This window comes from Coturnix japonica, chromosome 12, assembly GCF_054131305.1.
Source record: "Coturnix japonica strain WE chromosome 12, WE-NBRP24, whole genome shotgun sequence".
NCBI classification, from domain to species: domain Eukaryota; kingdom Metazoa; phylum Chordata; class Aves; order Galliformes; family Phasianidae; genus Coturnix; species Coturnix japonica.
In genome coordinates this window covers 12,218,997-12,243,739 of record NC_140674.1, presented here as the reverse complement: position 1 = coordinate 12,243,739, position 24,743 = coordinate 12,218,997, and the positions used below count along the sequence as shown (strand labels likewise).

General features: G+C 36.9%; 1 protein-coding gene across 50 annotated transcripts in view; it reads left to right on the top strand.

The window, feature by feature from the left end:
• DLG1 (discs large MAGUK scaffold protein 1) overlaps positions 1 to 24,743 on the top strand; it is a 122,912-nt gene that overhangs the window by 63,956 nt on the left and 34,213 nt on the right. For 16 of the 50 annotated variants that reach the window (XR_014933555.1, XR_014933559.1, XR_014933557.1 and 13 more), the window contains 9 exons: positions 8,143 to 8,241; positions 11,419 to 11,472; positions 14,946 to 14,996; positions 15,208 to 15,332; positions 16,445 to 16,614; positions 17,225 to 17,364; positions 18,057 to 18,201; positions 22,020 to 22,146; positions 24,107 to 24,263. Coding sequence is in view for 44 of the 50 variants with exons in the window: in XM_015871639.3 (XP_015727125.2) it covers positions 8,143 to 8,241; positions 11,419 to 11,472; positions 14,946 to 14,996; positions 15,208 to 15,332; positions 16,445 to 16,614; positions 17,225 to 17,364; positions 18,057 to 18,201; positions 22,020 to 22,146; positions 24,107 to 24,263 (1,068 nt within the window). In the remaining 6 variants the exon portion in view is untranslated. The remainder of the gene's footprint in view (positions 1 to 8,142; positions 8,242 to 11,418; positions 11,473 to 14,945; positions 14,997 to 15,207; positions 15,333 to 16,444; positions 16,615 to 17,224; positions 17,365 to 18,056; positions 18,202 to 22,019; positions 22,147 to 24,106; positions 24,264 to 24,743) is intronic. The other 34 variants (XM_085513569.1, XM_015871641.3, XM_015871638.3 and 31 more) reach the window with 3 other exon arrangements.

Here is a 24,743-nt window from a genome sequence, read left to right as displayed (position 1 = left end):
GCTCATTTCCCTGTCTTTGGTGTTCTGGGCAATGTACAGCTAACATGGTTTGTAAATAAGGATGGATGGCATCTGTGCTAGTTTCTTCCCAGCTTTAGACCCCACCAAGCCACCTGTCTATCTCAGAATATATTCTCAGATGAATATTGACTTTTATTGCTGTGAACGAGAATGAGGTGAAGTTCTTCAGGTGGCAAACTTCACAAGTGGAATGTGCTGTGGCATTCAAGGATGTAGTTCACAGAAAGATACAGAATTAAGCAATGTATCTGTGGAAATATATTGCATTTGTTTTCAGCCCTGTCAGTGGATTTTGAATCAAAATAATTTCTTCCTACCTTCCTGCTTTTTAGGTTCTGCTCACTTTTGTAGATACTTTATTTCCCACTTCATGAAGTTGTAAGGAATGTGGGCTGGTCTTTATCTGTCGAGTTCTATTAACAGAAGTAGCAGTGGGTGTGGTAGCTGCTGAAAGGCAATGGGAGGAGTGAAGTACAGAATTATTTTTGGAGAATTCTCTTAAGCATTGCAGTTTCTTTTTGGAGCAACAGAAGCTGCCTACTGAAGGTTACCTGGACTTGAATAAGACCCTTGCAGTAGACGTTGTCAATCAGATAGCAATTCTGGTTTCCCTGTCCACACAGGTATTGTTGCCAGCTATGGGGTGGTTGTTATAGAATGTGGAAAGAAGGTGATTCTTGAAGAAATACTACCTGTAATGTGTTATTAGCATTTTAACAGACTGCTGCAAAAAAACCCTCTGTGTTGTACATTTAAAGAAAACGTTACAAAATGCCTGGTTGAAGTGATCAGTGCAAATTGTAGTCATTTAAAAGAAACGGATATGATTCACCTCTGTGATAGCAACAGGTAGCTCAGTTTGCAGGTACAATTACAGCACAGCCTCATCCTGAACCCCCTCTAGTTATGTGGAATCACTTAGCACTTGGCAATGGAGTACAGCAGCTCATGTTAGCAATTAATGCAGTCTGCAGAGAACGCTCACAGACTTTCTGCAGTCAGAGGAGGATCTTGTCAAATCTGTGCCGCTTTCGTTACATAACTGTTTTTCTTTCTTTGAATCATCCATATGTCCTTCTGCTCCCCCACAGATTCTTCTTTTCTGGTACAACCTCAAGACAGGCGTTACCTTACATCACTCGTGTGAATGTAATTTGGTAGAATAATCTCTGACTCTCAAATGTCTGATCTCAGTGCATAGCATTCCTCTTGCCTTTATTCCTTTCTCTTCTTCCTCTGCTGGTTGGTGGTGGTTGTTGTTTTTTTGCTATTATCTTTTCATTTTGTTTACATCAACATTGCTCTTTGTAAGCCTCACTTTGTTTCTTATAAATTTCTTTCTTCTTCTGCCCATGCTTCTGTCACCACAGTTCTCTTTCTGTACCCATTAACCACTAAACTTCATTGCTCCCTCTATTTTTCTGGTTTTTCTTTTTTAATCATCGATATCTTATTGTCACGGTCTTAGGTTCCAAAGACAAGTGGACTTCCAGAATCCTCTTTGTACTATTATCAACTATCTGCCATATCATCTTTATTCTTTTGCTACCGAAATCAGTGTGTCTGAAGCACAGGAGGTGTGAATTCCCTTTTGTCTGGAGGAGAGTGTTCCAAGTAATACAGCTCAGTTTCCAAGAACACGGTTTCCAGCAACTCTCCACATTCTCAATTAGTGCATTTCCAAGCTGATTTTCACTTGAAGCAAGAAGGTAGTTAGTCTGTGTTTTCAGCTAAGTTGATGCCTCATGTTTGCTCACTATGAAGCTGTGTGGGGAATTTTCTCCAAGGAGGAAAAATTAGTTGTGATGTGCTCATTTTGAGCTGTTAGTCTCTGTGCACATTCACAGTCTGCCTATCTTTCTCTCTGCCTTTGCCCTTCAGTAATGAAATCTGGGGTCCCTATGTGACCCTTGTGCATCTGCCTGTTAGTGTTAGCAAGACGCTCTCATCACTCTCCCTGCTGTTGCAGAGGCAGAAGACACACCTGCAGTGCACAAGCCCACATCTGTGAGGCTTTGGATGGCCACGTGTTCCCAGCTTTCTGTCACTGGCCAGAAATCTTTCTGTCTCCATATTTTTAAGTATCACATTAATGATCTGATATGCAGCTCTTGATTACATCCATTCCGGGTAGAAGATGAGACGTGGCAGCTCTTGGTGATTAGAGGAGCATCTGTCAGTTCTTATTTCTCTCTTAATATTCATGCTATAAATAACTGTAAATGTTTGTACGTAAGTATATATTTCTAGGATTTTTTTAATTCACTGTGTAATAATTATGCTGACTCATATTGCTGTAGCCAGGTTTACTGTAGAAGAGTGTACGATGGAAGGGAAAATACTGTTTTAATGCTTTGAACTGATAAAATCTCTCTACTTCATCATAGCACAGTTGATCTAATCCAGCTTTGTTTTCTGTGGGCTAACGTCCTTCATTCTACCATACCCAGTGCAAGATAGATATTCAGATTGACAGTATATTCCTACACCAAACCCACTGGACAGAATGCAGATAGCATGGGCTGTGCTGCTCTGGAGCTGCGTGGGTTCTGCCTCTTCCTGCATGGAAGTGACCCTCTTTAGATGCTAATTTTCATGTAGTCTTTGGGAACTTAACTTTTAAACCTTATCTCTTTTTAGAAGGACTGCTTTACAATGGGCTGCTAGAGTTAAATATACGTCAGTATGATTGTATCAAGATAACTCCTCTGTACACGCTTTTTGTTTTTTATGGAGGTGAGGGTTTGTTTCGAAAACAAGGGTTAAAATGCAATAATGCATCTGTGACATTAGGAACCAAATAAGCAATGAAATTAATAACTTCTTTAAAAAAAATAATTGTTATTTTTTTAACTATTATTTCCAACAGTGAATACCTTTAAATTGTGGTTTCACAGTGCTTGTTTGTGGCAATATGAGCTTTTAACAGATGAACGCAAAGTATTTCAGCCCCGTTATGTTTGCAAAGGTGGAATAAAGCAGCAAATATCAGAGATACTGTAAAAATACAACAAAGTTTAGGGATAGTAGGATTTCATGTAGGAGAAAAAATGACTATAACCTTTCATAGCTGCTTTTTAATAGTCAGATGAGTTTTGCCATCTATTCAATAATTTGTGCATCGCATTGATTATTTATGCCTAGCAAATTGACTGTTGTGTGGTGGTTCAATGGTGCTCTTTAAATAGCGTGACAGAGTACACTACATGCAGTCCTGGCTAAAACAGCGTTCACTGCTGGGTTGTTTTCTTTTTTCCTACGACCATAATCCAGAAAACAATAATATTTATAACTTCTTCAGGAGGCAATATTTTGGTTTGTTTTCCCTTCATTTTCTCCCATTAAGGACTGTTGTGTTGCTAGCTTCATGACTGGTTACTTTCATGACTACAAACGCTATGGTGCTACAGATGACTGTGAAATGGGAACGCTCAAGCTAGCTGATCTAACCAGGAGCCCCAGAATGGAAATACATCAAAATCGCCTTGTGCAGCCAAAGCAGCCTTTCCAGCATCAGCAGCAGACGCTGGGCTTTCATGCATCTTTTAGTTCATCCACACTGCCAGCCTCCTCCAAACACAGAGGAAAATTTACCAACCTGCGTGATAGTGTAAAAAAGAGTCCTACAAAAAGCACAGCAAAAGTTAAAGCTGCTAGTGGTTGGGTGTCTGATGGCTCGTGCTCTAACTGTTACTTAGAAAAGGTACGTATTGCATTAGGCACTTAGAGATGTGCAGTTTTGAAAGATGTCATGCACTTGTAAAATGAGATGAGGTGAATGTGATGCAGACTGTGGATAATATGTTGTGCTTCTTTCTGTAGTTTAACCCTGCTGCTACCTTTTTTTCCCCCACATATTTTATGGGTAGCAATTAGAGTAGTGATTAATGAACTCCACTTGGCAAAGGGGTATTTCTAGTCTCTGTTTTCCCATTAAGATCATTGCACTGCATGCAGTGTTCTTTTCAGCTAGTAACTTAATGAAAGGGAGGAAGGTGTGGTTTGCTTTAGTTTTGTTCTCCAAAACATTATCTTCAGATACTTGAAGAACAGCAATGTCATGGAATTTGATCTGGTGATCTGCTTTCAGGTGTGTTTGGTGCTTTGATTCATTTCAGGTTAGTTGGCATTTCCTCACAGAAAGTGTTACTGTGTATGTTGGTTAAAGATCAGAAAATTGGAGTGTTATTTCTTTTCACAAGGTCTGGACTTTGGTATTAGATCTGGGGATATCTGGCATAATTTTAATTAGCTGTTGAAATGCATTATTAAATTTGTTTTTCTTAGGCGTGCAACTTGTAAAGTTGATTATTTTTTGACTTATACACTTAGAATGTCCATCACGTTATGTTGGTACCCAACAACATTTCTTGTGCCTGTTGTAATACAATAACTTTTTAATGCAGATTTTCATGCATTTATTTCTGCTGTCAGATTCACTTTATGTTAGCATTCAAGACGTGTGCTCATATATATAATATGATGTAGTCTGTCATAGATGTGCTAATGTTTGTTTACACATTTTTAATTAGCACACTTTTATAGTGTAGGTAGGTTTCTGTCCATTTAAAGCAGAATTATTCAGTGTTGTAGTCAGCGATGTCTTAATTTTGACTTATTTTGAGGATAATCTTTTGTCTTTTAGATTAATTTAATGTATTGACCTGACAAATTCCTAAACATTATAGATGTTTTCTCTGAAATTCCTAGGAAGGAGAGTGCTGAGAGTGATGCCTTGGGCTGTTGGAGCCTGTTCAGCTGCTCTCAAAGATACCATCAGCACATAACCATTTTCAGGCTGATTACGTGCCATAGTGCAGTAAAATTAGTATTTTCCTTCCCTTATTAAGAACTTTCTAGGTTAGAAACCACATAATTTCTTGCACTGCTTGGTACTAATTGGCAATCCAAAGTGACCAGGTGAGGTTTTTTTGGGTGCAGTGTTAAGGAGCAGGGCTACTTCTTCTGTTGGCACTGCACTTTCCCACTCCAAGGGAATGTAATAAAAACAGATGCTGAAGGTTGCTTGGGTTCCTCTCTTTCTTGGGTTATGCTGTATCTTCCTTTCCTTGCACCATCTCTCTTTCCTCATGCATGTTCTTCATACATACAGCTTGCAGGCCTTATATCTGCAGAAGTTCTGTTCTGCTGCTTCACTTTCAGGTGCACTGAAGGGTGTTGGTGCTGGGAAAGAGAGTTGTGAAGTGTCTGCATGCCCACTCTGGAAGAGGCTGTATGCTGAGCACTAGCCACTAGCCCTGCTCTGGAAAGGAAGAGAAGTAGGCTGAGATGTGTCTGGCGACATGTGTAGCTCATGCAGACCTGCGGCTGCATGCCACTGATACTGTGGAACACGGATGTCTTATGATCATGTACCTACCACATGTGTGCAGGCCAAATGTACGGTGTCAGCATATAAGCCACTGTCGGTGTTACAGCCCTCTTTGCTAATTGAAACATGCCAGATGCTGCTTTTTTGGCTGCAGATGTCTGCTCCGCTAATTGCCCTTGTAGGGCTTCGTTGTTCCTGTTGTAGTTTGGGCTCTGATCACAGCAGTGGTGCAGTGAGCATCTTGGATATGGCATGTTACTGTCTTGTAAAAAGTTGCAACAACTTTCTTGTCCCTACTGCCAATGCTTTACCTTCATGCATTTCAGAAAGTGTTCCCTTTTGGGTGATTTTGGTGGGTGTTTTATTATTAGCTTCTCGCTTTTCTGAGAATGCCTGGCATCCTCCATCCTCGCAGTCCCCACAGTTAAATTTCATGTAGCACTGTGGTCTGTATCAAAAGCCAGGGTAGTGGGATTGTATGCAAAGAGGGGGTTCTAAAATATGTAGTTAAATTAGCCTATCTGAAATATAAAACGGCACTAAAGAAGCTCTTTGTGAGTCTTGTAATTGAATAATTAAAAGCTTTACTTAAATGGTTCAGATGATTTTCCACTTGTGTGGATTGTAAGTCAAGCAGTAAAATTCAAGTAATTCAAGATAAGTATGTTTCAAGGCTGGGCTTCATCTCTTCTCCCTTTTCTTGTCTGCCTTGTGGTAGCCACAGTGCCTGCAATAGTTCCTGTGCTCCACAAAACTGCTCATATTTAGGTGAAGACAGGCCTGTCTCGACCTGGTTTTGCACATCACACACTAGGGGAGGAGACACAGTGGGAATGTTGTCAGGCAGCTGGGCTGAGCAGGGTGGGCTGCTAAGACAAAGTGGATACCAAATCAAATAGCATCAGGGAGAAAACAGTGACCGTGCTAACAGCTCACAAGACTGGAGCTTTAAGGCGCAAAGCGTTATGAACAACACCAGTTTTAAAAGATTAATAATAATAATTAGAATTGGAACTGGTTGGGAGAGTTCTTGAAATGATTGGGAATGAGAAACCCAGAGAGACAGGGCGTTAGGGACTGAGAAAGAATGAAGCACAGAAACAGAGCTACCATCAGTATGATAGATGCGTGCATTGGTGTACAAAGAAAATTTCTATGGTGTCAGTTACTTTGCTGAGCCAAAGAGCAGGTAGTTGTGTGGTCAAGGACTGTGAATAACATGGGTTTGTTTTTCACCTTCTCTTGTACCAGGAGTTATAACTGTAAAGGAGGACATTTCTAACCTGTTCGTGGTTACCTATTTGGCCCTTGCACTGTGTTTTTATATCTGACTGTTTGATTAATAGGAGTTCTGCTCTGCTCACATTGGTGAAGCTGCTTGTTTTGGAGCAAGACAGATTTGAAGAGGAGGTTTATTTTTGTGTATGTGGGCAAAGTAACTGCTGAAGCCATTTAATTTGATCTGTCCTCTAAAGGTTGCACCATTGATCTCCTGATAACTGGAGTTTTGTTGCACGGAGCATGCCCTACATCTTTGGCGAAATGTGTTTTTCTAGACCAAATTAGATTCTGGTACTCCTTTTCTCCTGTACTTAAGCACACAAAAGTTGTTACTGCAGTCCTTGTAAGCATGGTTAAATGACATTAGTAATAATCTCACAAGAAATCAAAGGTACCTTGTTCTATCATCTTCCTATCACTGCAGTATTTTTCACAAGCTGTTAATTTTAGGTAGACATGGAAAAAAAATCAACCAAAACACTGAAATACCATGGCTGTTTTTTATAGGGGTTACTTCTCTTGGGTGGCATTTGGTTCCTTTAACCTTTGCTATTACTCTTTATTTTAGTTATGCTATTCATATACGTTGCTTTGTATTTAAAAAAACAAACAAACAAATTGAACTTTAAAAATGCTTAATACTTGTATGTGTGGGGGATTTGTTTACTTTCAGCATGCAGTAATTTCATTTTGTCGTTATACTTCTCATATTTTCACAAGAATGTCTTGGAACAACCGAGTTGCAAAGAACTTTGATCTGTTGTTCAGCTTGGGATCCTGATGGTGGTTGCCATCAGTTTATGTTGTTGACAGCTTGTTGACAACCAGAATGTTAGCACCTCAGAATGATTTGAATCGGTGTTTTGCCCAGAATGCTATTTGTAGCCTTGTTCCCTTGTAGCTTATGTGTCAGTAGCTTTCCTGTTTGAATTAAAATGCCCCAGCCCCAAATCCTACTCGGCCAAAGATGCTATGCTGTATATTTGTACGGTAAACCTTTATAAAGATCCTTGAAATGATTAAATGAATCACTGTTAAGGTCTTTCACCTGTTCAAGGTGAAGATTTTCTTAAACTTGGGCTCAGTTTGGAAAGCCAAAAATATTTTTGATTTTTCCCATTTATCAAAAAGGAATTTAGTTCTGTGCTATCAACTTCAGTCTTTGTATCCCTTCTTACTGCACATTTGAGGGGCTTGTGCTGTGAAATCAGCTCATAAAAAGATGAATTCCATCCATTGATGTGAGCAGGTTTTCCTTTGTACCCCTGAAACCATAGTACCCTGCTCTGCCAGGTGAGTAGCTTGGTATGAACAACTGATGTGGATGTGCCTCACTTCTATGGATGCTTTGGCATGAACATGTTGCTTTTTGTCTGCTTTCAACTGTGGTTACAGTCTCCAAATCACTTTGTTTGTTCAGATTCTTTTAAAATGTATTAAATTTAAGTCTTGCTTTTCTGAAAATGTTTTCCCAGCTTTCCTTTTGACATGTTATTGGTGATTTTTAGCCCACAGAAGCTGTTCCTTCCTCTTCTCCCATTGTCCCTGTGATCCCTGTCCCACCAGTCCCTGCTGAGACCACTGTCATCCCATCCACCATACCACAGGTTTTTATTCTTTTTTGTTGTTTTTGATAAATTTGTTTTGCTCTTATTTATATGGTTTATTTCATTCATTTGTTGAATTTAATGTTTTGATACTCTGGCTCAGGTTTTAAATGAACTGAGAGATAGTTAAATTAATAATGCAGTTCTGTTTCATCCTGGTTTTTGTTTTATAGCAGACTTTAATCTGTTTTTAAATGTATGCATTTTATGTAGAGGAGTATTGATAATTTTGTGAAATAACTACAAAAGACACCCCAAAAGAATGGGAAGAAAATAAAGAATTGGGTATTTGGTGACCCACACACCCTGACTGATGTGTTAGTTAAATTATCATTTCATCTCATACACTCAATGTCTTTCATTGATTTTGTTGTTGTTTTTTTTTCCCTCCTATTCTTTTCTGTTCTATTTCTGTTGTTGGTATGAATATAATTGGGGCACACTAAGATATAAAAGGTTGTTTGTTTTTTTTTTTTATTGTTAGAAATTGAGTTTAATGATTTAATTCATAGACTGAGCTTCACTTCTTGTGTGTCATCCTTTAGGTCTCTGTGTAAATTTTACCCAATCCAGTAACATATCAAAAGGTTTTAGTCTGTTCTTAAATCCAGCTTCAAGTGGATGAAGTTGTTTTCATGAATTCAAGCTTACATGAATCTGTCACCCATATTTTTCTTACCAGGCAGACCAGAAATGTGATTAGCATCAAATCTATTTCCTTCTTTTGGAGGGATTCTATCTACATCACATACAAGACAGGCAGACCAGGGCACGCAGGGGTCCTCTGCTGTCAGATTTCATGACTAAAGATAGTTGAGTCTCCAGTAACATTTACTTTCAGGGTACTGTCAGTAAGCTAAATTGAATTTAAATCATCATAATAATAAGCACTAACATATGTACTAATGTGTATATTTGTACTTGGAGAATATAAATATATATATTGTTTTCTTTGACACTGCTTAACTGCCACTGCCTTGACAGTCTTCATATCTGTTGACTGGTGCTGCCTTACAGGTAGGACAGTGAGAACTGAGCATTCAGTGCCTCTGCCTGCTGGGTGCATACAGGTGCCTGCAGGAGTTAGCTGTAGAATCCTGCATCTCATACGTAACTCTAAGCAATTAGAATATACCATAGGAAGTTATCAACTTTGCTTTTGGCAGATGCATTTTTGTGAAACAGATACATTTCCTTACTTTGTTAGTCACTTCACCCCTTAGGCAAGCCCAAGTCTGCTTGTAAACAAACTTGTCAAATGGCTTTTAAATATTTGAACAAGCCCTGGCACTGTAGCTCCGAACTGTTGGGTAATTTGGAGAAGTCTTGCATAACAAACCAAAATACCAGATCTTCTTTCCAAAAGCATTTGCTATTTTGAGTTAGATGCTGCCCTGTGTCTTTGCAGTGTCCACCCCTGCCTTTGGAAATGGCTGGCACAAATCTTTTCTCCTGGATTCCTAATTGCTCACTGAATGCACTGAATAGTCAGGTTCTTGAACACATTAGATCGTTTTTATGTGCTTTGTATCATGATACTGGTAACTAACACTTGATTTAGGTACTGAATAAGGTCTGTCTGTGTGTATACTGAAAGAACTGCTATGTGAGAAAGGTATTTGGTGGCAACTGGGCAGACTCATAAGTGTCATCCATTTTGTTTCCTTTTTAATAGTCAGCTCTATTAACTAGTGTAAATACCTTTTGATTTTAGTACTTATGAAACACTATAGGCCAAACTTCTGACACATCAGCCTAAGGGCAGACTCCCAACTGGTAATGATAGTTTATTTTCACCTCAGTCCCAGTCAGTCCTTTGGGGCTTTTGGGGGTGGAATTGTATTTCTCAGAGGTAGATTGTTGTAATGGTAATGAGGCTTTTGTAATTTCCATGTTTTTTGTAAGTCTTTGAGTGTATTTAATACTAGCTTTTTTTTTTTTTTTAAATAGATATTTAAACTGAGACATATGTTTAGATACGTGCATACATGCATGTACACACAGAAGTATGAAAAAAAGATTAAGAATATCTTAATTTTAAAGATGAAAAATATTTATACATGTTAAAAAAGCTTTATTCAGCTTTAATGGAGTTGAGATGAATTTTGTGTAGTGTCACTGAGGTTGTGCATCCCATAAGACTTATTACCTCAACATTATTTGAATAAGGTCAAGAATGTATTTCCACACATCTGTGAATTTTCTTTGTTGTCCTTAGACCAGGCTTGATGCCAGCATTTCCAGTAGATCTTGGAAGCTCCTCTCTGTGGAAAGGGCCTCTAGTTATATCAGAAAGAATGCAGTGTCTTGTCATTTCTCTTTTTGTGTTTGCTGTTAGGATGAGGTCTAAAAAGTGTTTATATGCTACTCAGTCTCTAATATATCAAAAATTAAAAGAAATCTGCATCTGATTTTAAAGGAGATAATCAGTGCAAAAGTAAAAAATCTATTTCAGACTGATTCAGGTAAAATCCTTCAATCTGTATGGATTTTCTTTCAGCTGAAACTGCATTTTTCTCAGAACGTTCTCAATAACATAAGTGAATTAAAATGTTTATTCTACCTGTTCCTGGCCAGCAAGAATAGCTATGTCATTTCCTATTTCTATGGTAGTAATCTCAATATTCTTATAGCCTATGAATTGATAACAAATTTCCAATGGAAGTCCGTGCTGCTGTGCCATTGCTTTCACATCTGCGTGTGGATCTTCCCTAAGTTTCCTTTTATAAGTTTGCGTTTTGCAGCTTACAGTTCTGTTTTGAAGCAAACAAAAACAACACAAAAACTTCCTTGTAGAAAGAAGATGGGATCAAAGCCAACGTTAGTATTCAGGATACTGGTTTGTGAAGCAATTCTAAATATTGCATCACAAATAACTGATATTGCATCAAATTATGGCATGTTTACTTTTTTTTTGTTGTTGTTGTCCTCCTGAAAAACAACGTGAGAGACAGAATTTGTACAAAATAAATAAGCTCAGAGTGTGTCTTTGGCAGGCAAGTACTTTCTACAGGCTAGAAGCAAGTGTTTCAGAAAAGTCCATTTTAGGGACTCTTAAGCTGAGGCTGCCTTTTAACAGTCCTCTGGGAAACCTGGTGAGGCAAATATTGTGTAATTACTGCTCATGTTTTCTCCTGTGTTGTATAATATATGTATTTTTTAATTTTTCTTTTAAAGGCCAACCCACCTCCAGTTCTGGTGAATACGGATTCTTTGGACACTCCAACATACGTAAGCATAGACTTCCTTTCAATTACAACTTCATATAATGATAGTAGTTGAGATCTGTTGTAATTGATCAACAATGTTTATCTTACCTTACAGTAGATGGATTTGTGAACTCCCCTCATAGTTAGTTGAAATATTTAAAAAGATCTTTTACAAAAAACAAATAACAAGAAAAACACCCCAAAAAACATCTGTAGACTGTAGGGGGAAGCTTCTGTGTGAGTACTGCTGTGTGACAGTGCAACACAGTGCAGAATCCAAGTGATTGGATGCTGAACCCCTGACATCTCAGTGGCCAGTATATTTCTTCAGCTCCACAGGTAGATGCTTTAATATTTAATGTGCCGTTTCCGTTGCACTTCTCATAAAATGCCTCTCAATGCAGTGGTTATACTTAAGCTTATAGTGCTCTGAGTGTTCATAGAAATTGCTGGATCTGTGCAAAACATTAAGGTAATAAGTATAATTAGGCGGAGGCTCGAATCTGTTTGGCAGTGCATGGTCTGTGATGTGAACGACACTGGCAGGTATAGACTTTGGGAGCACTGGAATGCATGCATGTTTGACATAGGTGTCAATTTTCCTTCTGTTCCATGCACCCTGCTTCTATGTTGTTTTTTCTGAACAGTGTTAATATGTGCACTAGCTTATATTTTGTTTTTCTAGGTATTAGCAAGTAAAGCACAAATGTATACTTGCTAAGTAAAGCAAAAAGAAGTAAAAAAAAAACAAAAAAACCCCAACCAACCAAAAAAGGCAGGCAAAAGCACGTATTAGTTGAAGCAGAAGACAAAAGATTAGTGCAGTGACATAACTGGCTCATTAATGAGTCCTTATTATGAATTACATTGCCTGAATAAAAGATGACAGCAGCAGTGTGTGGCTCTTTTAGTGATGTGTCACAGATGGCTCAGGAAAGAATGCTGAAAGTAAGGTGTCTGCACGTGCAAACTACATTGGGCAGATAAGCAAATAATAAAAATGCTCTCATATTTTAGAAGACCTGAGCCGAGGTGTAAGTAACAGCAATGGAAGATAGAACTGACAGAGCTTATGCTTTGTTGTGTCAATTTGTTATCTAAACTACTAGTTTACAAACCCATAGCTAGCTATAGCCTAAGCAATTACGTGAATATAGGAGTCAAAAGATCCTGGAGATATCTTTTTAGGTTCCCACATAGTTCCCACTACATACATAGTGGTATGTAACATAAAATCTTATCTGTGGGGTAACCACATCATGAATCTGTGAAACATTAACTGTGAAAGATTTTCTACTAGTAGGAACAGAGCTCACTTGAATCTAGAAATTCATCAATGAAATATGTTCAAAACCAAAGCTCTTGTTATCTGAACTATAGAGCTGCTGAGGTTGGAACAGACCTGAAGTATCACCAAGTTCCAAGCCCCTGGTTCATACAGGTTGCCAGCCTCTAGATCAAGCACCAGTTCAGGCTGTGCAGCACCCTGCCCAGCCTGGCCTTGAGCACCTGCAGGGATGGAGCAGCCACAACCTCTCTAGGCAGCCTTTGCCAGAACCTCACCGCCCTCTCAGTGAAAGACTTCCCCCCCGATATCTAATAAAAATCTTCCCTCCTTTAGGTTCAAACCATTCCCCCTTGTCCTGTCACTATCTGCTGAAGTACTAATTGGCCTTCACATTCATAGAAAATGGCTAGTCTTCCACTGTGGCTTAATTACAGCATTTGTGTCATATACTGTAATGTTTCATACAGGGAAATACCCTGCAAATATTGCTTGCCTCAGCAGACCCAAGATCATTTCAGAACTTCCAAAAGTAGGACAGGACTGTGATTTTTATCACATCACGTACCCTTACTCTTCCTGCGCTAATGCTTATTTCAGTAGATAAAATCAATTTGCCAAGTATATTGACTGGGGAACTGAGTAAAAGATAAAAAAATGATGGAGATTCTTCTTTACTCCCATTATCTAGAATATATTTTATATTTGAGTTGCAGTTTTGTACTCAGAAATAGATGGCTTAGATCTATTGGGCTTGTTTTTTGTTGATGAATAGGGAAATGATTATACGTCCTTGTTTATTTAAAAATAAATAAATAAATAAAAAAGTCAGGTGCTGATCAGTCATCATGATCCATTTCACAGGCACTGTAATACTAGATGAGTGATTCAGTTAGCACATGGCATTTTTGTAGATAATAGCTCAAGGACTAAGCTAACGGAAAAACGCCTTGATCAGGGTGGCTTCTTTGGTGTTGTTGTAGTAATGGATCCAGTTTCATGTATTCCGAAGGTCAGGACCTTTTCCTTTTTAATAGAGAAATATCATGTGTTAAAAACAGAGTATCTTTTCCATTGAACAAACTATTAGGACATATCATTTTTAAGGTACTGTGCAAAGAGAAAGATAACGATCTGTTAGGTCTGGAATGGATATGGGTTGTATTGCAGTAAAGGGAGATGTAATTAGAGGTTAAGAAAAACTATAGTGAGGCTTAAACGAGCCTGATAATAGACAGCCTGGAAATGATGGAGTCTTCAGCTCTGGGAGCTGAAATAAACATGAAATAAATTAAATTAAGTATGTTTTATAAACATGAGGAATGCTGTGGATGTGATCTTAATTTTGTTCAGGGTGAAGTAGGAGATAGAGAGTAAGACTGGAGAAGGTTCTTTGTAAAACAATTATAGAAATCTTATTTCTTATCTTGGTTAGTATTGCTTCCTAAAGTGCTGAGCTGTTACAAACGGTTAAGAATTTGGGCATTGAATTGTTGGGTTTTTTTTAAAATTGAGATATTTGTCACTTGTTCTGTGTGTCCTACTTCTGTAGGCAGCAAAGAATGGGGATATCCTTTCTAAATTGCGGGTAACAAGGCTTCTCTTTTCTTCATGGCTTACTATGGCTTGCTTGGAGTTTTTCTTCATCTAGCTTCATAAAACATTATTCTAAACTTTTCCAGGTTTAGTCCTGTTGAGATTTGTTGGACTTAAATGTATATGTAACATGATAAATATTGGCATAAATGATTGTTGAATGTTGCTTTCGAAGGGCTTTATTCATTTCTAGTGAGAAATAGCATAAAGCATCAGTCTTTGATTTTTCTCTGGTCTGTGAGGAATGATACTTTGAAAATACTGATTTCTTTTTTCATGCAATTTCTCCTTTGCACTACAACCCCTTCTTTTTTCTCACTTCTAACTTGCCGTATGGCCTGAGGAACAGCAAGAGCGCTTTATTCAGGAAGTCAGAAATAGGTTTCTACTTTACAGGTTCCATGTACAACAGTCTGCCTGTGGAAGCTTTACATTTAAGCTAATACAGAAAGTGTCCTGATGATGCATGAACAGAGCAGTGTGAAAATTCACACTCCTGTGCTCACTGATCAGTGCCAACCAGCTGAGATTTGGTTTGGAATGAGCTGCCAGAATAGCAAATTGTATTGTAGAATGTGTGAAGTTCTCTAAGTCTTGGTTTTGTTTCTTTTTAGGTCAATGGCACAGATGCAGATTACGAGTATGAAGAAATTACTCTTGAAAGGGTAAGATGCTAAATGTCTTCCTGTACTTTGTTGTCATGCGGGGCTTATAATGCATAAATATGAAAAACCAACATATTTTAATATCACAAACTGACAGTTCTTTTAACATTTTTTATCAGTTAGATTATATAAATTTAGTTTTATATTGAAACAGGTACAGTATTTTTTCTCAAGAAAAGTAGTAGGTAATTTTTCCTCCTTCTACCTTTAGGGCAATTCAGGACTTGGCTTCAGCATTGCAGGTGGCACAGACAACCCACATATTGGGGATGATTCAAGTATTTTCATTACAAAAATTATAGCCGGAGGTGCAGCTGCACAGGATGGAAGATTACGGTATGACGACTTCGTGTATTGGGTTGCTAAGTGTTTATTATTATTTGTCAAACAGTTGATAGAACATTTTCTCTTTGCTTCAATTATCATATTATGTTGCATTTTAAACAAATTGAGCTTAGCAATTGCTCTCTTGTATGCTTGGTTTCATTCTGTGCCATATTTTTTCAGAGATACTACATATCCTCAATAGCCATAATTTTGTTTAAAGTGATAGAGTTATTCTGTAGCACCCCTTATTTTCTTATTTATTTATGGGATGACTGCTTACCTACTAGTAAGGAAATGCTCATTCACCATTAGGTAGTAGCAAGTGATATTTGCAACTTGAAATTGCATATTAATAACAAACTGCTTTTATGAATTATTTGAAATTGTTTTTAAATATCAAGCGGTCTTTCAATAAACTCTTGTGTAACTGCATAGAGGAAAAATAAAACAAGAAAAGCTGTTTGGAAGCCTGGCTTTTTTGTGTCTTGTTCTCTGGAGAACTTGTCCCTACCTTATTTTGTGCAAACGCCTGATGACTTAAGTGTTTTAGTCTTATTAAGCTTATTTCAGGACTTTGTTTTAGCCTGTTTGGCACTGTCAGAAGATACATCTGGCAGAACTTAGGGACAAGTGGGTCAGACATTGTACTTACTGTAATGAGAGCTCAGTGTTACTACAGCAACACATTAAATGGAAAGAAAAGCCAGCACTTAAATAGCTTGTGGAAAGCAGGAAAGGAGCTCAACTTGTTCATATCATAGTTTAAAACTAGTGAATTCCCACTATATAATGCCCAGGGTATGACTTTTAAGTTCTTTTTTATAGCTCTAAATGAAAGGTATTTCGTACGAAGTCATCTTCAAAATTCTATCTTTTGTTTCATCTAAAGAGTATCCTCTGACTAAATATTCCATTTACATGTTTTCCAGTTATCTTTGTTTTATTTTTAAGCATCAATGTTTAATTTTATAGCGTTGTTTTGAATTACTTTAATTTTGAAGCAGAATCTATGTATCTGACCGTGTTAACATGTCTTAGTGTATTTTCAATAGAATATTGGACTCCTAATGAGTCTGCTCTGCTATAACACAACAGCTGAACATGAATATTGCTGTCTCTAGGGTTAATGATTGTATTCTACGAGTAAATGAGGTTGATGTTCGTGACGTGACACACAGCAAAGCAGTTGAAGCATTAAAAGAAGCGGGATCAATTGTACGATTGTATGTCAAAAGAAGAAAACCAGTGACAGAAAAAATAGTGGAAATAAAACTTGTAAAAGGCCCTAAAGGTATGTAGGAAGCCTAAAACACCTCAGGAGATGGATAGAGCTGATGATACATTTCTGCACTTAGAACTTAAAGAACACAGTACGTTGCATGTGAAATTCTAGGAGATGCAAAATAATGCCGGTTAAGGCAGACATATCACAGATTTTCATCCATGTTTGTTCTGGAGCTGTTCTTGTAGAATGTGTATTTTTTACTGAACTTTCAAGAATGTGTAGTTCAATTGTATTGCTGGTAGTATTTAATAATCTTCAAGTATGTTTGAGAGGCTACAAAATGCTTTAATGTATTCTTTTGTTTGTATATGTGGATATGTTGGAAAACAGTTCTTAAAACATCAGTTATGGTGTTATAGCTTTGCATCGTGTGTCTTTCACAATGCATGAAGAAGATGATTAGATTTTCAAAACTTCTGAGAATGTTGAATCTTTTCCAAAACTTTCTGGAAAATCATAGAGTTCACTTGGAAAGGCATCCAGTATTTCTTTGGCTGCAGGCTAGTATTTCTGTATATATTTACTCATGGATGGTATAGGTAGCATTACTATTCATACAGTCATTTGCATCTAGGGAATGCTATAAGGTTTCTTGACTAATGACTTTATCTTCAAGCAGGTCTTGGTTTCAGTATTGCTGGTGGTGTAGGAAATCAGCATATACCTGGAGACAACAGCATCTATGTAACCAAAATCATTGAAGGAGGGGCAGCCCACAAAGATGGAAAACTTCAAATCGGTGACAAACTTTTAGCTGTAAGTAAAAGCAGCAGTGTTTTTTTTATGTCTATTTACTTTTAGACTCAGGAAGGACACGACTCAGTTTGTGATTAAGCTATATTTTAGGGGAGAACTTTGAAGAACTAAATATTAAAAAGATTTTAAATCTGCATCATAGGAAGTGCATATCTGTGTACCAGTGATAAAACATAAATCTAAGAGTTTGCTGTCTGAGGTAGCATAACATAACTTGAGTATTGATCACTGTGATAGTTAGTAGTATGAACTTAGCTCTGATTTGGATTGCTCTCCAACTAGGAGAGAGGATGAATTAAAAACAAGAAGTGAAGAAAAAGGGAGGCAGCTTTGTGTATGCTTACGAAATTTGTGATGTCATATTTGCCTTGTTTGTTTTCCAAAATCAAACTGTTACTGTCAGTACAGTTTACTATAATATCCAGAGCTTTTTGTATTATTTCTGTTTTAATAATATTTCATACTATAAGGCATTTTATATAATTTAAAAATATTCCATATTTTATAATATTTCACAGCACTTTTACATAGAATCTTTTTCACAGAATCTTTTACATAGTTGGGCCACTTGTGTCTTTGGTATATGAATCATAATAAGGACTCCCAATGCTAGGATTGCTTTAAGAGACTTCAGTGTCATATGAAAACCTGCATTTTTTTTGCATTGGAATTTGTTTCTTTTTTATATTTAGGTGAATAGTGTTTGCTTAGAAGAAGTTACTCATGAAGAAGCAGTGACTGCCTTAAAAAACACTTCTGACTTTGTTTATCTGAAAGTTGCAAAACCCACCAGCATGTTCATTAATGATAGTTACGCCCCTCCTGACATCACAAACTGTAAGTTCAGCTTTTCTTCATGGTGTCTTTTTCTCTTTAAGGCTTTAATATACTTCATTTTAGTACTTTAAGTGTAAAGCTTTTTAAAATGAAACCTCTCTGTTATGTAAATTTGATTAAAACTATGGTAGCAACTGCAGAAGCAGCTCACTTCAAAGATACTGCTGTTTGCTGATGCAAATTCTAGTGCTACTGTGAAACACTTAAAATATCAAAAGGATTTACTCTTAAGTAGCCTGTAATAAATCATATAAATTGTATTAAATATTGTGAATACTTTTTCCTGTTATATTGGAAAACAAGATTTTTTTTCTATTAACCCAGACTGACCTTTTGTTCAGCTGCTATTTCACTCACTCAAAGACTCATTTTTTTCCCCATAACCAAACATTCTAAAGTAGGAGTGAGGAAATCTTTCCTTATTAATGGGTAGAAAGAATTTTCAAATATGTTATTTGCCATCTATTTATTGAATTTATCCAGTAATAAAAATATGTGGACTCTTCTTGAGAACCACTTGTACTCATCTCTTCCCATAAGTTGGTTCTGGGGGGAAAAGCAGCATGTTGTTGTTTTTTTTTTGTTTGTTTTTTTAACCTGTTTTAGGGTTTTTCTTTGTTTATTTCACTGTTAGATGCAGTTAATAGATACCAGATACTTAGCACTGATATGTTCAGATAGTACCTCATATGAAAAAAGGAACACTTGGAATAAAGCAGTGATGTAATCTAAACCAGTATGTAATGAGCAGTAACAAAAATGCAATAAACGAAGGATAGAAGTGCCTTATAAACCTTATATCACCTGGTTGGTGATGGCTACTGTAGCTGTAAATCTATTCGTAAGCCTGTTGAATTGCAACGTGGAGATAACTTTTGTGTCTTGACTGTCTTATTAAAATGATGTTCTAGAAGGCTCCATTCACTGATACAAAACTAAATTTCAGCCTTATTTTTTTCATCCTCTGTTTTGTGTTATTGTCAATGATGAAGGAGCAGCCATTTTCCCTTATGGGATCTATTTTATCTGGTGATTCAGCCTTCCCCACTGTTTCTGTGGGAAAGAGATTTTTTTTTTCTCCATTGTAATTTTTGTCTTCTCATATGGAATTTAGATTTTCTGGAACAGACAGGACCTGATCTGTAGTGTTCCTGGTAGTATCGCAGTGATTTGATTGCATTTTTGTGGATAGTGATGTGACAAATGTAAAAGTAACTTCCCTATTACTCCTGTTCCTTTGATCATTGGGGTGTTTACTATTATTAATCTATTTTGGGGGACAGAGGCAGAGAGAGGAAGGTAGAGAAGGACCTGGTTCCTGATAAAGTTGCCAGCTCCTGATAACGCAGTGATACCCTGATATTAGCAAATGTCATTTACTAATTGCTCAGCATCCCAGATTATTTAAATTAAAAATAATAATAATAATAATAAAATAAAATTAAAAATAAAAAAATAAAATAATAATAATAATAATAATAAAATGCCCCTACCTCCACAACAGTGAAAAACTAACTTGGTATAAGGCTCAATGACTGGAAATTAGTAATCTCCTTGGGGTGATAATTTTGTTTTTATATTCCTACTGTCTGTATCAATAAGTACTTTTAAAGGAGTATTAATTCGAGCAGCATGCATAAGGCAGAAGGGCATGCTCCAGGCTCTCTTCATATGCAGAGAATAAATTTCTCCCAACTGGTAGATGAGCTGGTGACTCAGTTCATTGAAGTTAATTGCATCATAGCATAAAGTCATGAATCCTTACTGCCCAAATATATGCCTGTGCTGTTTGCTGCCCAGATCCACCTTTGGTTTTGCTTATGGCATTGTTGTTGTTGTTTTTAAATAATACTTTATCAGAGACATAGGGTAGCACAGTGCTCAGTACCTATTGATATGGTACCTATACTGTCTGCAGAACATGAAGTATATTACTCATGGCAATCAATTTTGGGATCACATTCACTGATGCCAGCTATTTGGCTAGAAACATTGACAGCTAAACTGATTTGTGAGTTCCATAGTCATAACTAATAGCCTTCTGAAATAAGTCGTGTCATTAGGGACTGTGAATTACCTCAGTAATCTGAATATAAATGTTGATGAGGATCCTGGAAGAAATGTTGGGTAACTTATTTGTATAAATGATTATTACTACAGAATATTACTGAATAGGTCTAGAACCTACTATTCAAAACCATCAAATTTAACTGCAGTGCACATGTTGTAGAATGTCATGGAGACAGGAAAATGTCTAGTCTTTTCTTGAGCTCATAGATTATTTATTTCATGTAGAAGCCTCCTTTGAAGCCATTATTAATGATGCACTTTTGACTTCTAGTAAATGTTAAATTAATTACCTTGTCTCTGTGCACATATGCACCTGTGTGCATTGGTGCAGTATTTTCACTGTGCTTTGAGAAATAAAGTACTGCAAGGTAGAGAGTAATCAGCTTCCTCACTGGAAATGTAGATGCTTTATGATTGCTTAAATAGCATAAATATGGGAAGTAAAGAATATGTAATGACAATGAATTGCAGTGTAGTTTTAATTTTATTTCCATTTTGTAGATCGCACTTGTGATTAGTGTTGAGCAGTTAGCAGATATTCCATTTTATTTTCTGTCTTGTTGCTTGTGGATGTTGTTCAGGTATGATATCCAGCTATCCAGTTTGTGAAAAGGTACAGGCTCTGTTTCATTTCCTCTGGAATTCCATAGAGAGCCTTCCATGCCTGTTAGATTAGCTTCCATAGCGCAGCACTAAGAATGCTAGCTTTTAAAATGGTATAGTGGTATAACACAATTACTTGTAAAAGAACTAGCTAACAAATTAACTAGGCATTTAATAGTGCATTTTAATGCTTGCTGAAACTCAGTCTAGAAAACTGAAAACTCTGCTGCTGTGACGGAGAAAAGAATACAAAGCAATCTGATATCAGATTCTATGCAGGCACTAAGGTACTATACGGCTCCCTGTCTGAGAACCTCACTTACCAGAGCGCTGGTCAGGGTGATAGAATGTCCATATATGGAATTAACTATGCAGAATCAACCCAGCATGGATTGAGTGGTTTGAAAGCTGTATATTTACCAAATCTCTCCTACAGAAATTCTGTGAAGAAGCTTGTGTATAACCTGAGTCGTATTGTGAAAAGTTTCTCAAAATTACAGTATATTTTCCATCAGCTGTAAGATGGATTAAGCTGCTAAATTTTTCTAGTGTTGTGGCTCAGGCAAAACTTAGACCTGTCATGCAGAGGACTGCTCAGGATTTGTGGCCTAATGTACAAGAAGTTAAACTAAATCATTATAATGCTTCATTTAATCAATGCAGCTGATCCTTGCAATACAGTTGTTTTTTTTGTTTTGTTTTGGTTTTTTTTTTTTTTTTGCACAAGCTTGTTTATCTGTCTCAGTGAATTGATGCCTCTTAGCTTAAAGAACAGGAGGTAGAATAATCCTGACTTACTTTGTTTCTTAACGTGAGCTGTTGGCTGACCATCTCTACAAACACCTATGCTTTCATTTCAAGATGACTGTGTTCGTTGTTCAAGACATGTAACATCCCTTCTTGTTCAGATCTGATAAGAATAGAAACCTAATAGTAAGAATAGCCTAGAGTGAGTATCTGGGCTGGGATACTCCACGTCAAATCTCTAGAAGAAAAAAGCAGGCTGCTTGCCAGTTTGGAATAAGTAACATATTAAGTCATACATTTTTTTTTTAGGAGATACTCCACACAATATTTTGTTTCTGTTCCAACAGCTTTCTCATTCTTGTCTTAATGCTTATTTTTATTTTTCTTCTTCTTTGAAGCTTATTCTCAACCAGTGGACAACCATATCACTCCATCTGCCTACTTAGGACAGTCCCTTCCCCCAGCATCTCCAGGGCGATATTCACCAATTCCAAAGGGAATGCTTGGAGATGATGAGATTACCAGGTAATGAAGAAGAAAAGCTACGTTAGTTAACCGCGGTAGCTCAGAACATGTGTGGGAAAAATGCTCATAAAGATATTTCAAAGCATAAGTGCATCTCTTTCTTACAACTTAAATACTGTTTTAAGGAGCAAATTGGATATATATTTTAAAAATAAACAGGATGTATATGTATCATTCTTGAAGTAGCACTAAAATCAGAATGCCCTGCCAAAGTGCATTGTGAGCTGACTGAACTTTTTAGGATGGTAGAATTAACAGACCAGAGATTATTCATTATCCTAAGGCCAGCAATGTATCTTTTTCAGACAAGTGTTTATTTTATTTTGATGGATTAGTAAATCCAGAATGGCTAGAGAGCTCTTAACCCTTCCCACTAACAACCGCTCATTACTTCACCAATTCCATAGAAGATTAAAGCAGTCTTTTTGTTTATCAGTAAAGCTCATCTTTTCTCTCCTGCAAATTGGGAACATTACACTGCATTTTCAGTATGTTGTTGCTGAAGTCTGTGCCACACTATTGTCTAATATGGGTAATGTCATTCAGTTTCTTAGATGGCATCTGCCCAGATTGAAACGTGAGATGGTTAAGTTGTAGAATGAGTTTTTGTGTATTAAAAACTGGGAGGGCCTCAGATATGTGTTTTATAGCTTATGGTTATGTAGGCATGTATGTCACATTGATTCTGTCCTTCTGATTGTATTACTGAAGTTGTAAGTGTACAGTTTTTTTCCAATTTTTTTCCAAATTACTGAGATTTTTAGGCTTCCTTTGAAATGTAAGGGCTATTCAAGGAGGGCTTTATGTGTTCTTGAAATTACCTTCCCTCCCACTGCTTTCATCCCAGAAAGAGGCTTAGATAAGTTGAATAATATGTAAACACATGTCACGTACTTATGTTCTCTAACTGCAGCTTATCTCTTGATGTGTTATTGTGATCTGGTGCAATATACGTAGGTTTCCACAGTGTCATATGTTTGTAATAAAATAGCACTTAGAAAAGATGAATCTGACATCAGATAGAGGGTAGAATTTAGGAATTTGATGCTGAGTTGATCTAAAAGCTGGTGCAGAAATGGAGAAGTGTAAAAAGCCAGACTAGATTGTATTTTTTGTTTTAGAAAAATGCAGCATCTTCATTTGTCCTATAAACTAATAATTTATGTCTCCAAATATTTAAGAATGTCCGTTAATTGTTCTTTAGTGCTCTCTAGTGATTCTTAACTGTAGTGCACAGTTTCTGTTTTATTATTAGAAGTTTCCTGGGTCTGAAATCATCTATGCTTTTAATCTACTGGTTAAAACAGCAGATTTTTGGAGGGCTGGTTTCTGCACTAGGTGTTGACTGGCTGTGCCTATTGAATTAACTCTTTTACCTTCATCAGCATTTCTCCTTTTATTTCCTGATCTGAGCCAGGAAGCCAAGAATGAAATAACTTGCTTTGGATTTAACTTTTTCAGTTACAATTTCAGCAAAGAAATTGCAAATACACATGAGAATGCTACAGTTTCTCTTTGCTATATTTTTCTCGTCCAGCTAGAATGGAATTAGAGCAGCAAGGACATACGTTTTGTTATTAACTTCTCCATTAGAATTTAATTGATACGTTTCAGAAAATAGTGTTTTTATTACCGTTAGATTGTTCCAGGCTCTTGAATGATAAGGAAAGTATTAAATATTGTCATGTAGTGCTGAATAAACAGCATAACAGGGATTTAGAATACCTACATACAAATGGATAGTTCAGTTCACCTAACAACAGGGAGATCTTTTTGCATCTATAAGCAAAATAGAGGGTATACAAATAATAGAAAATATTTGAAAATCTTGCTTGTTAAACGTATAATTTTTGGTATGTAAATTTTCAATAGTTTTTAAAACTCAGACAACTTCTAATTATTTATTTTAATTTTATTCATGACTTGTGACTAAGCTTTGGCATTCCTTCCTTTCATCCAGGGAGCCTAGAAAGGTTGTCCTGCATCGAGGCTCAACGGGTCTTGGTTTCAACATTGTTGGAGGAGAAGATGGAGAAGGAATTTTCATCTCTTTCATCCTTGCAGGAGGACCAGCTGACCTCAGTGGAGAACTTAGGAAAGGCGATCGTATAATTTCTGTAGGAGTCCTTGCTTCTTTTATTTAAACACCAGCAACAAAATTTTTTCCCCTACTTTTGGTACTAATGCCAGATAATACAATTTAAATGTAAAGAATATTATTAATTGAGCTGAATTTGAGGCGATGGAACAGTTACCAGTATATTTCTGAAGTACCTTTGCGGATGTTAGGCTGCCTTAGTTTCTCATCTCTACCTCACTGAAAATGGCACTGTTCTATCTCAGATGTTATTCAGAGTTAAAAAGTTGTAAGACTTTAAGTTATTTTAACTGTGTGTCTGAATGGAAAGAATGCAATCTTCATAAACAAGCTTTCTAATGAGATGGAGACATTTAGTGGCTCGCTTCCTGGATTAACTGCAGAACTTCCCATTAGTTTTAATTGTACCCATCTCAAACCTGTCTGAGGACTTTTCCTGTCTTAATACTAGAGGCCGTAAAGATCTTGTGTTCAGAATCATAGAATCACCGAGGTTGGA